Source organism: Staurois parvus, unplaced genomic scaffold (genome assembly GCF_062004578.1).
Source record: "Staurois parvus isolate SC_StPar_1 unplaced genomic scaffold, SC_StPar_1.0 ptg001448l, whole genome shotgun sequence".
NCBI lineage: Eukaryota > Metazoa > Chordata > Amphibia > Anura > Ranidae > Staurois > Staurois parvus.
The window spans coordinates 22,699-36,316 of record NW_028319244.1 but is presented as its reverse complement, the minus strand read 5'-3'; the positions used below and the strand labels follow the sequence as shown (position 1 = coordinate 36,316).

Genomic DNA, 13,618 nt, shown 5'->3' with positions numbered 1-13,618 from the left:
AAATAGAAAATGTAATATAAAAAAAAAAATTCAATTTTTACAACATCCCCTTTTTATCACTTTTATTTCTATTACAAGGAATATAAACATCCCTTGTAATAGCAATAAATATGACAAAGAATTAAAAAAAAAAAAAAAATGTAAAGCACCCCTGTCGTCCCCCCCCCATGCGCAATGGTAGACGCGTACATAGGACGCGCACGCAGAAGTAAACGGTGTTTGCACCACACATGTGAGGTATCGGCGCGAACATTATAGCGAGAGCAATAATTCCACCACCAGATCTCCTCTGTCACTCTCAACTGGTAACCTGTAAAAACCTTTTTAAACTATGGAGATTTTTAAGTATCGCAGTCTGTTGTCTTTTCACGCACCTGCGCAATTTTAAAGTGTGGCATGTTTGGTATCTATTTACTCGGCGGAACATCATCTTTTATATTTGACCAAGCAATTGGGTATTATATTGTGTTTTGTGCATTAAAATTGATTAAAGAATATTATTTCCCCCAAAAAATTGCGACACCCACCATTTTATTCTCTAGGGCCTTTGCTTTAACAAATATATATAATATTTGGGAGTTCTAAGTAATTTTCTAGCATTTTTTTTTTTTAAATGTGAACAAAAGGTGTCAGAAAAGACCTGGTCTTGAAGTGGTTAAATTAGGCAAAATTTGCCTGGCAGCCAGCCACGCCCCTGGCAGTCAGCCCCGCCCCCCAGCTGCACATATCCCCCTCTGCAGGTCACCTGAGGTTATTGGGTATCCGTGACCCGCATTAGGCTGCAGTACACGCCTCTGACACTAGATGGCGACAAAGCAGTGGCGTCGCATCCTGACCTCCACGCCCCCTCGGTCAGCTGATTGGCTGTCCGTCCCGTCAGTCCTGACAGCTGCCACCGCCCTGCTCCCGATCCTTAAGAGCTGATTGGACGAGCCAAGCCCGTCACAAAATAAATAAATAAAGGCAGCCCGTTACTAAGGGAGGGAACATGGCGGCGGCTGGCGAGCTGCCAGGCGGGAAGGAGCTGCGGCGGTAGTGGTGGCAGGGAGCGGCGGGTGACGGAGGCCGAGCGGGTTCGGTGCTGCAGCGGCGGAGAAGGCTTTTGGCGCGGTGTGAGGACTAGGCCCCGGGAGTTCCGGCCTTACCTCTGCCCGGCGGAGGTTCCAGTCACAGCCGCATCCTCTGAGCTTCCCGGCGGCCTCCGCTGTCCTCCGCCGCTCTCTCTTCCCCGCTCCTGTCGGCGCTTCTCGGTAATTTTCTGGCTGTTCTGTGAGAGGTCAGAGGTCGTGACCCCGCGCTCCTCTTCGCCCCCGCCGCTGTTTCCTCTTCCCTCTCGCTCTGCGCGCGCGGGCGGCGGTGACGTAACCCACTCGTGGTTGTGGATAGGGCGAGGCGGGATGGGGGGGGCGTGATTGAGCTTCAGACGGGCTCCTCCCACGGCTGGAGCCCCTTTTTTTCGTGTAAACTTTATTAGACATGATCGCTGTGAGACAAAGACAATGAGTCTCACAATGAGACACGGGCACACCCCCTGATGACGCGCACGATGGTTAATATTAATTACATATGAATAAAAATGATCTAAAGGCAACTTTAATTGTGGGTAGGGTAAGAGGGGTTGTAACAACAGTCTGTTGTTTTTCAGCATCCTTGTCCACGTTGGGGAGATTTTTCTTCACTTCCTGTCCTATAGCTGAAACAGGAAGTGGGAGGAAATCCCTCCAATCCAAAGTGGGGAGATCCCTGGTTGTCGTCATAATTAGTGTCCCCATTTGAAGATTTACCCTTTTATTCCTGTTCTAGGAACACCGTTTTATTTTTGCAGTGAACCATTGGGGAGATTCCCTTCACTTCCTGTTCCATAGCCAAAACAGGAAGTGACTCTAATTTCCTCCAAAGTGAGGGATTTCCTGGTTGTCACCAGAGCTAGTGTCCCATTAGAAGACTTCCCTTTTTATCTCTGTTCTGGAGACAACACGGGTTTTTTTTTTTAATAATGGTGTCCCCATTGGGGAGATTTTCCTTCACTTCTTGTTATATAGCCTAAATAGGAAGGGAGAGGAAATCCCTCCAAAGTGAGGGAATCATAACTAGTGTCTCCATTTGAAGTTTTACCCTTTATTCCTGTTTTAGTGACAGCACAGTTTTCTTTTTGCCATCTTGCATCCCATTGGGGAGATTCCCATCGCTTCTTGTTCCATAGCCAAAACAGGAAGTGAATGTAATTCCATCCCAAAGTGAGGGATTCCCTGGTTGTCACCAGAGCTAGTGTCCACATTGGAAGACTTCCCTTTTATTTCTGTTCTGGTGACAACACAGGGTTTTTTTTTAAACAGTTGTGTCCTCATTGGGGAGATTCCCCTTCATTTCCTGTCCCATAGCTGAAACAGGAAGTGAGAGGAAATCCCTCCAAAGTGGGGAGATCCCTGGTTGTCATCACAATTAGTGTCCCCATTTGAAGATTTACCCTTTATTCCTGTTCTAGTGACAACACCGGTTCATTTTTGCCATCTGTGTCCTATTGAGATTCCCATCATTTCCTGTTCCATAGCCAAAACTGGAAGTGAATGTAATTCCTTCCAAAGTGAGGGATTCCCTGGTCACCAGAGCTAATGTCCCCATTGGAAGATTTCCCCTGTAGTCCTGTTCTGGTGACAACTCAAGATTTGGAATTTTTGTTTTACCTCCAATTTTGATGATAATGGTAAACAGGACAAATAGAGAGGGTAAATCTCCCTAACGAGGATACAGACAGCAATAAAAAACCTAATGGGTTCTAATCCATCAAAAATAATATGCACATGTCCATTTTACTTAAAGTAGAACTAAAACTTTTTTTTTTAGTTTACATAAAGTAAGGGAGGGTTATAACCCCTGTCAGGCTTTTTTTTTTTTTTTTTTTTTTAAACATCAGTGTCCCCATTGGGGAGATTTCCCTTCACTTCCTATCCCATAGCTAAAACAGCAAGTGAATATAATTCCCTCCAAAGTAAGGGAATCCCTGGTTGTGACCAGAGCTAGTGTCCCCATTAGATTTCCCCTTTTTTCCTGTTCTGGAGACAACGCACTTTTTTTGCCATCTGTGTCCCATTGGGGAGATTTCCCTTCACTTCCTGTCTCATAGCCAAAACAGGAAGTGAGAGGAAATCCCGCCAAAGTGAGAAAATCCTTGGTTGTTACCAGAGCTTCCCTTTTTTTTCTGTTCTGCTTACAACACAGTTTTTTTTTTCCATCTGTGTCCCCCTGGGGAGATTTCCCTTTATTTCCCGTTCGATAGCTAAAACAGGAAGTGAGATGAAATCCCTCCAAAGTGAGTGAAATTCCCTACTGTCGCCACATCTAGTGTCCCCATTGGAAGATTTCCCTTTTATTCCTGGTCTGACGACAACACAGGGTTTTTTTTGCCATCTGTGTCTCATTGGGTAGATCTCCCTTCACTTCCTGTCCCATAGCCACAACAGGAAGTGAGAGGAAATCCCTCCAAAGTGAGGGAATCCCTGGTTATCACCAGAACTAGTGTCCCCTTAGGACAGTGTTTCTCAACTCCAGTCCTCATGGACACCCAACAGGTCATGTTTTCAGGATTTCCCTCAGATGAAACAGCTGTGGTAATTACTAAGGCAGTGAAACTGATCAAATCACCTGTGCAAAATAATGGAAATCCTGAAAACATGACCTGTTGGGGGTCCATGAGGACTGGAGTTGAGAAACACAGCCTTAGGAAGACTTCCTTTTTTTTTCTTTCTGATGACAACACAGTTGTTTTTCCATCTGTGTCCCCCCTGGGGAGAATTCCCTTCACTTCCTGTCCGATAGCCAAAACAGGAAGGGAGAGGAAATCTCTCCAAAGTGAGGGAAATTCCTTACTGTCACCACATCTAGTGTTGCCATTGGAAGATTTCCCTTTTATTCCTGGTCTGGTGACAGCACAGTTGTTTTTGCCATCTGTGTCCCATTGGGGAGATTTCCCTTCTCGTCCTGTCCCATAGCCAAAACAGTAAGTGATTGCAATTCCCTCAAAAGTAAGGGAATCCCTGGTTGTCACCAAAGCTATTGTCCCCAATGGGAGATTTACCCTCTATTCCTGTTCTGGTGACAAGCAAAAAAAAAAAAGTTTAAAAAAAATAAAGTTTGTAACTTTTTTTTGCTTTCAGTTCGTGAGCCAATATCAGAGCCATGGTGGTGGGTGGTCTCACTTCTGGGGTAGTCACCTCTGGAGGTCAGGGTGGGCGTGTTTGGGATAAATGTGGATGTAAGCCTCATCCAATCAGTGCTGCGTGGGCGGGGCTGTCACCAAGGTAACCAGACAACAAGAAGCCTGCAGGGATTAGGAAGTGAATGGCTGCACCGACAGCGCAGGTATGTCTGAGATCCTGCTATAGTCACCTTCCTTCCTCCACAGTCACGTCTGATCAATAATTCATTCTTCTGATATCATTCATTATAAAGAGGCGGGGTTTATCACAGTGTGATGTCATATGTGGATGATGTTAATGTAGGCAAATAAAATGATGTCTGTTCTATCCACAGAAGCTGACGTGGACATTATTCCTGCTGAAGGATACATTGTAACGATTTCCCATTTGAAGTAGTGAGAGATAAAATGTTACATTGTATCTACACCGATCAGCCATAACATTATGACGGGTAAAAGTGAATGACATTGATTATCTTGTTACAGCGGCATCTGAAAGTGGGTGGGGTATATTAACCAGCAAGTGAACATGTTGTCCCTGAAGTTGATGCGTTGAAAGCAGAAAAAATGGGACTTGAACTAATTTGACAAGGGCCAATGTCTAGACCAGCAATGGGCAAACTACGGCCCGGCGGACCTTTTAATCCGGCCCGCGGAGCTAGGCTCCCGCTAGGCTCCTCTCACAGTCCGCCCTGAAGACCGGTGTAGCATGAAAATCTGTCTCCTATGAGGATCTGTCCCCCTCGACGTATCTGCGCATGTGCCGGAGATCGCCGATCGGCTGCTAATGCCTGAAACTGGCACATGCGCAGATACGTCGAGGGGGACAGATCCTCATAGGAGACAGATTTTCATGCTACACCGGCACGGCGCGGGAACATGGCGAGAGGAACGCGTGGAGCAAAGGTAAGTGAATTGACACAGGGGGGACTTGGGGACTTAATATGGGGGATGAATTACTATAGGGGGGATGAATTACTAGGGGGGGTGAATTACTATAGGGGGGATGAATTACTATAGGGGGGATGAATTACTATAGGGGGGATGAATTACTATATGGGGGATGAATTACTATGGAGGATGAATTACTATATGGGGGATGAATTACTATATGGGGGATGAATTACTATGGGGGATGAATTACTATAGGGGGGATGAATTACTATATGGGGGATGAATTACTATATGGGGGATTAATTACTATGCTTACTATGGGGGAATATTACTATACTTACTATGGATGACACATACACATCATTCATCTACTCTTGGTCCGGCCCCCGGGTCCAATATATGAACCCATTGCGGCCCTCAAGTCAAAAAGATTGCCCACCCCTGGTCTAGACGATTGGGTCAGAGCAACTCCAAGATTGCAGCTCTTGTGGGTCAGGACCGACAACGAGTGGGCCAAGGAAGGAGAACCGGTGGCAGGGTGATGGGTGGCCGAGGATCATTGATGGAGGTGGGGAGCGATGGCTGGCCTGTGTAGAAGAGCTACTGAAAAATGGAATACTGGTTTTGATTAGACATACGCAGAGCGAAAACAATTGTTTCGATCAGTTATTTACATAATTTCATGTCATTTCATTCGTTTTCAGAATTCAGTTCATTTAGTTTTCTAATTCAATTCAAATTCAGAAAATTTGATTCGGCGTTCGAGTTCAAATTTATTCTTCTTTTTTTTTTTTTTAATTACGGAAGATAATTATATTCTTTCTATTTTATTTTATTGTCTTGTTTTCTATTCTTTTCGGATCTATTCCAATTTCTTCTGTTACAGATTCGACTTTTGGAAGACTTTTACATTCTTTCTACTTTATTCTATTCTTTTGAATTCTAATATATTGTTTATTCTATTCTATTCTTTTGAATTCTAATATACTGTTTATTCTATTCTTTTGAATTCTATTATACTGTTTATTCTATTCTGTTCTATTGTTTTGTACTCTATTCTAATCTATTCTATTCAAATTTATTCTATTTGAAAATTTAAATTTTGGAAGACTGTTACTGTGTATTCTTTCTATTCTAATCTATTCTTTTCTTTTAGCCCGGGTTCACACTGATGCGGTGCGGAATTCGCTGCGTTTTCAGTGCAAATTCCACATCGCATCAGAATCGCACCCCGTTCATGCAAACTACTGCAGGTGTGTATGTTAACAACCCCCCCAAAATCGGTCCTCAAAATGCAGTACGATGTGCAGAATCGGATCGGATAGGTGTGAATACCCATGCGATCCGATTCTAGTGCGGACCCAAAAAAGGGTCCTGAACGTTTTTGGTGCGGGTGCGATGCAATTAGAGCCATACAAAGTGTACAACTCCGATCGCACCGCACACAAATCACATGTGATTTGCACAGGAATGCAGTGCGGTTCCTGTGTGAATCACATGTGATCAGGGGCGGACTGACCATTTGGAAACTTGGGCACTGCTCGCGGGCCCGGGGTCAGTAGGGGGCCCAATGAGATGCCCCTGGTACCTTTTTCATAGGCTTTTTTGAGTTTGGGCAAGGACACAGGGGCCCATGATCCCCTATTGCCCGGGGGCCCCATGAGTTGTCAGTCTGCCCCTGCATGTGACATACTGCACTGCACATATGTGAATCTAGGCTTATATTGTATTCTATTCTATTCTTTACTTTTTTCTTTCCTTTTCTTTTATTGTTAATTCTATTCTTTTCTAATTCGATTCAAACTTGAGTCAAATTTCGTCCGAATTTCTTTTAGTTTTTTGGGTTTGTTACTATTGTAATTGGTAAATTTGGAGACATCTGAATGTTTGAGTAACAAAAGATTCATCCAAATGTAGATTTAGAACGAAACGAAGCGCACATGTCTAGTTTTGATAGAAAGTTCTCAGAACACACAGAACATCGCAGTCTGTTGTGTATGGGGGGGGGGGGGCTGTGTACCTGCAGACCAATCAGAGTGCCCCTGCTGACCCGTGTCCTCAGCCAAAAGCACATACAACGGGCACGTGGGCCTCGGAACTGGATCATGGAGCAACGGAAGAGGGTGGCCTGGTCTGATGAATGACATTTTCTTTTACATCATGTAGATGGTGGGGTGCGTGTGTTGTTGGTGGCCAAGTACACCCCTCTATGGAAACGATATTCCCTGATGGCGGTGGCCTCTTTCATCAGGATAATGCGCCCTGTCCCACTACAACAATGGTTCAAGGATGGTTTGAGGAACACAACAGGTTCAAGGTGTTGACTTGGCCTCCAAATTCTCCCAATCTCAATTCAATCGAGCATCTGTGGGATGTGCTGGAAAAACAAGTCCGATCCATGGAGGCTGCACCTTGCACAGGACTTAAAAGATCTGCTACTGACAGCTTAGCAGCAGATACCACAGCATGCCTTCAGAGGTCTAGTGGAGTCCATGTCTTGGGGGGTCAGGGCTGTTATGGCACCAAAAGGGGGACCTACTCAATGTTAGGTGGGTGGTCATAATGTTATGGCTGATCGGTGTATGTTGTTCTTTATTATCGGCATTTCTGGACATAATTTCAGGTGTTTGCGTATTTGCGCACGTTTGCGTGCATTCGTCCATACAATATATTCTTAGCAAAATCCATTGATATTTCTGCTCATATGCGTGAGCTCAAATGTTCACCAGGAAGGCACATTTTTCTATTTTTACTCAAGAATACACAGCCCTTGTTTACTCATCTGTGTGTACAGGCACATTGTAAACAATAGGGTGCATTTAAAAAAAAAAAAATGCTGCATTGGCCTTTTTCAAGCTGCAGTGTGCAACAGGCCTTAGTGGTTATTGGTAACTTGCTATTTGCACTCTAGGGCAGCCAATCCCATCAGGGTTCCATGCTGATGTGTATTTGTGATAGGACTAGAGTGATAGAAGGGAGGTATTGGCTCTGTCAGAAAGCGGTATAATTGCAGCTCAACCACCTGGTTTTACTGTTCCCTAGCTGCACGTGAATGAATCCTAACTGTGAATGTGGTATGTGTTTGGGAGAAATCACGTAATTAAATCTGTTAATACGTCTGGGATTCCGTCAGGGCTGCTGTTAGAAACCACGGGGCCCCATACAGCCAACCTGACAGGGCCCTCCAAACCACGGGGGCCCCATATAGTCAACCTGACAACCCCCCCATAACCACAAAAAAAAACACAGTTTACTATGCTTCAGTTATGAATGAACACAGTGATTGATTGGTAACAATTTCTCATTGTGTTCATTCATTCAGGAAAGGGTTGGTAAATGTGACATATATAGCAGACCCTTCCCCCACCCTCCGTCCTAAAGGATCCTTTTGCATGCTTCCAGCTGCCGGTGCGAAGGAGAGGAGGGACGCCAGCAGCACTGCGGGGGGCACACTGGGGGGCCTGGGCAGCAGGGGGAAAGGTATGATCCGCTGCTGCAGCTGAAAGCCAGAAAGAGGGAGAGGGGAAGAAACCAGCTTTCAGTTGCTGCAGAGAGAGCCGTACAGGGGATCGGTTTCAGTAATTGCCCCCCGCCATGCCAATTACCCTCCCTGCCCACATCTGATTCGCCCAGCTGGCTGGGCCCCTCTGCTGGCCTGGGCCCCGTACAGGAGGAGTAGTGGTACCCCCTTATCCACGGCCCTGGATTCCGTACTGATAGCAGGTCTGAGACAAATTTGGGCTTTCGAACAAAGTTAAAGCGTTACTAGCTTACATCAGTCCAATCAGTCCGTAGATGCAGTGACGCATGCTTGTCATAGTCACTGTGGAACCTAAGGGGTTAATCATCCGCACTGTGTAAAAAGGCTGTTTGATCCTGTCTTCTCTGATCCTCCCCTTCTACTGTTTCCAATCCATCTGCTGATGGTACAGAGCTCTAGGAGTCACTCTGCACATGCTCAGTTTAGTGTGTATGGCTAAAGATTTGTTTTTTTTTTTTTGTTTGGGATAGTGCATGCGATCAGCACAGGGCCAATCAGCACTGTCTAGACAGAGGGTCAGGGGTTATGCAGTCTCGCAGAACAGTCAGAGCAGAATGAAATCTCCTGAAAGATTAACCAGTGCTCAGTTGGACACTGATAGAAGTCACAAGACTGCTACATACTACTGATGAGAAAAGGGATTTAGCAATAATAGCAAGAAAGAACGTTCATACAATTTTTTTTTTTTTATATTACGAGTTTGAACAGAAATCTCTCTATGTATGGCCAGCTTAAAGCATGAGAGGTAATGGCTAGATGCTAACATCTTCAAAGCATTCTGTGATTGGAGGAAGTGAAAAGTAGGAGCGGTGATGTCATGCTCTCCACCTCGTATACAGAGTTCGATTGCACCTACTGAATCAATATAAATATTGCTTGCTTGGAGTTCATCTATGGCCACTTGAGCTTCGGAAAGGTTTTACCCCCTTCATGACCAGGCCATTTTTTTGTTGTGCTACTCGGCACTGCACTACTTTAACTGGCAATTGCCCTGTCATACAACGCTGTAACCAAAAGACATTTTTAGCCTTTTTTTCACACAAATAGAGCTTTCTTCTGGTGATATTTGATCACCAACGGGGTTTTTTTATTTTCTATTCTATAAACAAAAAAAGACAGAAAATTTTTGGGGAAAAAAACCTTTACTTTTCTGCTATAAAACATATCAAATAAAAAAAATATATATATATATATACACAGTCAGGTCCATAAATATTGGGACATTAACACAATTCTAACATTTTTGGCTCTATACACCACCACAATGGATTTGAAATGAAACGAACAAGATGTGATTTAACTGCAGACTGTCAGCTTTAATTTGAGGGTATTTACATCCAAATCAGGTGAACGGTGTAGGAATTACAACAGTTTTCATATGTGCCTCCCACTTGTCAAGGGACCAAAAGTAATGGGACAGAATAATAATCATAAATCAAACTTTCACTTTTTAATACTTGGTTGCAAATCCTTTGCAGTCAATTACAGCCTGAAGTCTGGAACGCATAGACATCCCCAGACGCTGGGTTTCATCCCTGGTGATGCTCTGCCAGGCCTCTACTGCAACTGTCTTCAGTTCCTGCTTGTTCTTGGGGCATTTTCCCTTCAGTTTTGTCTTCAGCAAGTGAAATGCTCAATCGGATTCAGGTCAGGTGATGGACTTGGCCATTGCAGAACATTCCACTTCTTTGGTTGCTTTTGCAGTCTGCTTTGGGTCATTGTCCATCTGCACTGTGAAGCGTCCAATGAGTTGTGAAGCATTTGGCTGAATATGAGCCGATAATATTCCCGAAACACTTCACAATTCATCCGGCTGCTTCTGTCAGCAGTCACATCATCAATAAATACAAGAGAAGCAGTTCCATTGGCAGCCATACATGCCCACGCCATGACACTACCACCACCATGCTTCACTGATGAGGTGGTATGCTTAGGATCATGAGCAGTTCCTTCTCCATACTCTTCTCTTCCCATCACTCTGGTACAAGTTGATGTCGGTCTCATCTGTCCATAGGATGTTGTTCCAGAACTGTGAAGGCTTTTTTACATGTCGTTTGGCAAACTCTAATCTGGCCTTCCTGTTTTTGAGGCTCACCAATGGTTTCCCAATCAATATATGGGACATGTAGTATTCTGCTACATGTCTTTCGTAAAAAAAAAAACAATAGTGTATATTGATTGGTTTGCGTGAAAGTTATAGCATCTACAAACGATGGTATATACACTGGAATTTTAATTTTATTTATTTTTTTATACGAGTAATGGTGGCGATCAGCAATTTATAGTGGGACTGTGATAGTGTGGTGGGCAATCCGACACTAACTGACACTTTGTTGGAACTGAATGCCACTGACTTCACCAGTTACACTAATACAGTGTTCAGTGTTAATAATATACACTGTTACTGTACTAATGACACTGGTTGGGAAGGGGTTAACATCTAAGGCCAATCAAAGGGTTAACTGTATGCTTAGCAAGTTGTAAAGTGAGTAATGTGTGCTGCTTTTACTAAGCAATGTGACTGTTTTAGCTCCCTGCTTTCCAGGTAGAAAAAAGACAAGCCACATCACTGCATTCTGTAGAGAGCTCTGTGTTGTTTACCAACATAGAGCTCTATTTTCATTTGCTCAGCCGACCAGTAGGCCCCGGGCCATAAAGCATTGGCCAGGACCAACTGATCGGCTTGTTCTGTAGCGAATGACAGTACAGCCAGGACGTAGGGTGTGCCTGTGCACGCCACCTACCCTCTAATACACAGCAAGGACGCTCTGCCGCAGTAAACCTACGGTAGGTGGTCCCCCCCTAAGCAGTTAAGAATGAGAACTGAATAAGGATTCGAGATTTAGTGGTCCTTTAAGTCCAAACTCTTTCTCTTGCAGCCACCAGAGAACAGAGGTCATGCTGCCACTGTATCCCCACCTTTAGCCCTGCCCACGAGGAGCCTGGCGCAGTCTTCATTATTGGGCACCACCAACATTAAATGTAGCGATGGCTAAAGAAGTGAACTTCCAGGATGTCCTCCAATCCTCCGACAATGATATCAAGAAATACAAGCAGCGGGATCTCTCCCAGACGCTCTTCTTCAAGGTGGCTTGTAGAACTTTTGAACCACCGAAGTCACGGACCCGGCGCATCATTGCCCTTCCAATGCAGAAAGTAGAGTCTGACCCTTTGAATCGTGCAGGAAAGTCAATAGAAGCTTTGAGAGTCACCGCTAAACCAAGGGATGAGCAGATCCAGGGGACCAGGGGGGGTGAGAAGATCCTGGGGACCAGGGAGGGTGAGAAGATCCTGAGGACCAGGGAGGGTGAGAAGATCCTGAGGACCAGGGAGGGTGAGAAGATCCTGGGGACCAGGGAGGGTGAGAAGATCCTGGGGACCAGGGAGGGTGAGAAGATCCTGGGGACCAGGGAGGGCGAGAAGATCCTGGGGACCAGGGAGGGTGAGAAGATCCTGAGGACCAGGGAGGGTGAGAAGATCCTGAGGACCAGGGAGGGTGAGAAGATCCTGGGGACCAGGGAGGGTGAGAAGATCCTGGGGACCAGGGAGGGTGAGAAGATCCTGGGGACCAGGGAGGGTGAGCAGAACATTTCCAAATGGATATCGGAAAGAAAGCAACTAAGGGCACAACTGGACAGTATGGGGGATGTAGAGAGGTGGCTGCAAGGAAAACCAAACCTGACCGCATTAGAGACACGGGTGCAAGATAAAATGGCCGAGAGGCGTTTAAAAAGTCAGATGTCGCAGCAGACCCATCAAGATATGGCCGGTTCTGTAAGTTTTTGTTGATTTCTTTCCTTCTGACAGACAGAATCAAAAGGCCTACCAATTGTAAATTACAGAATATCGGGTTTGTAAAACGGGTTGGGGCTTGCTGTTGGATTTTTGCGGGACTCGAGTAAGGCTGGCCATATACTTTACAATTTTCTGTCCAATTTCTGCCCAATTTTCTTTAGATTTACCTTCAACTATATAGCAGAAGGGCCCGCCTAATTGAATACAAATGAAAGTGTTGCTTGGGGCGGCACAGTCGCTTAGTGGTTAGTACGTCTGCCTTGCAGTAAATGGGTCATGGGCAGGGGCGGACTGACCATTTGGAAACTCGGGCACTGCCCGAGGGCCCGGGGTCAGTAGGGGGTCCCATGAGATGCCCCTGGTACCTTTTTCATAGGCTTTTTTTGAGTTTGGGCAAGGACACAGGAGCCCCATGATCCCCTATTGCCCGGGGGCCCCATGAGTTGTCAGTCCGCCCCTGGTCATGCGTTCAATTCCCAACCATGGCGCCTCCTGCATGGAGTTTGCATGTTCTCCCTGTGCTTGTGTGGGTTTCCTCCGGGTACTCCGGTTTTCTCCCACACTCCAAAGACATGCTGCTAGGTTAATTGGCTCCTGTCTAAATTGTCCTAGTTTAGACAGGAGCCAATTAACCTGCATGGTGGGGGCCGGGGAAAGACCCGGCAACCTACCCTGTAAAATAATTGCTAAGAGAATTCATGGAAAAGTCGCTTACGAGTGACGGTCCATGCAATCGCCAAGGGTTGGATACAAGTGGATAGATAGATAGATAATAGATAGATAATAGATAGATAATAGATAGATAGATAGATAGATAGATAGATAGATAGATAGATAATAGATATAGATAGATAATAGATAGATAGATAGATAGATAGATAGATAGATAGATAGATAATAATAGATAGATAATAGATAGATAGATAATAGATAGATAGATAGATAATAGAGAGATAATAGATAGATAGATAATAGATAGATAGATAGATAATAGAGAGATAGATAGATAGATAGATAGATAGATGATAGATAGAAAGTGTTGTTTAGGTTTTGACCTCACATTATATGGTTTTTGGTAAATCTAAAGCAATTTTCTAAAGAAAGTTGTATAGTGTATGGCCATCCTAAGGAGTTAGGCACTAGGGGAGTGAAAGTAATGGCAGATATCCGATAACATCTGTCCCACAGCCTCC

General features: G+C 44.8%; 2 protein-coding genes across 2 annotated transcripts in view; one reads left to right on the top strand and one right to left on the bottom strand.

Annotated features, from left to right (window-relative positions):
- The window catches only part of NR2C2 (nuclear receptor subfamily 2 group C member 2), a 57,854-nt gene extending 56,552 nt beyond the window's left edge, over positions 1 to 1,302 (bottom strand). The window contains exon 1 of the mRNA XM_089662254.1: positions 1,146 to 1,302. The gene's annotated coding sequence lies outside the window, so the exon portion shown is untranslated. The remainder of the gene's footprint in view (positions 1 to 1,145) is intronic.
- A 2,431-nt stretch (positions 1,303 to 3,733) lies between these two features.
- Positions 3,734 to 13,618, top strand: part of LOC149435924 (EF-hand calcium-binding domain-containing protein 12-like) — a 28,213-nt gene continuing 18,328 nt past the window's right edge. The window contains exons 1-2 of the mRNA XM_089662253.1: positions 3,734 to 4,359; positions 11,510 to 12,404. Of these exons, the coding sequence (XP_089518379.1) occupies positions 11,619 to 12,404 (786 nt within the window). The 5' untranslated portion in view covers positions 3,734 to 4,359; positions 11,510 to 11,618. The remainder of the gene's footprint in view (positions 4,360 to 11,509; positions 12,405 to 13,618) is intronic.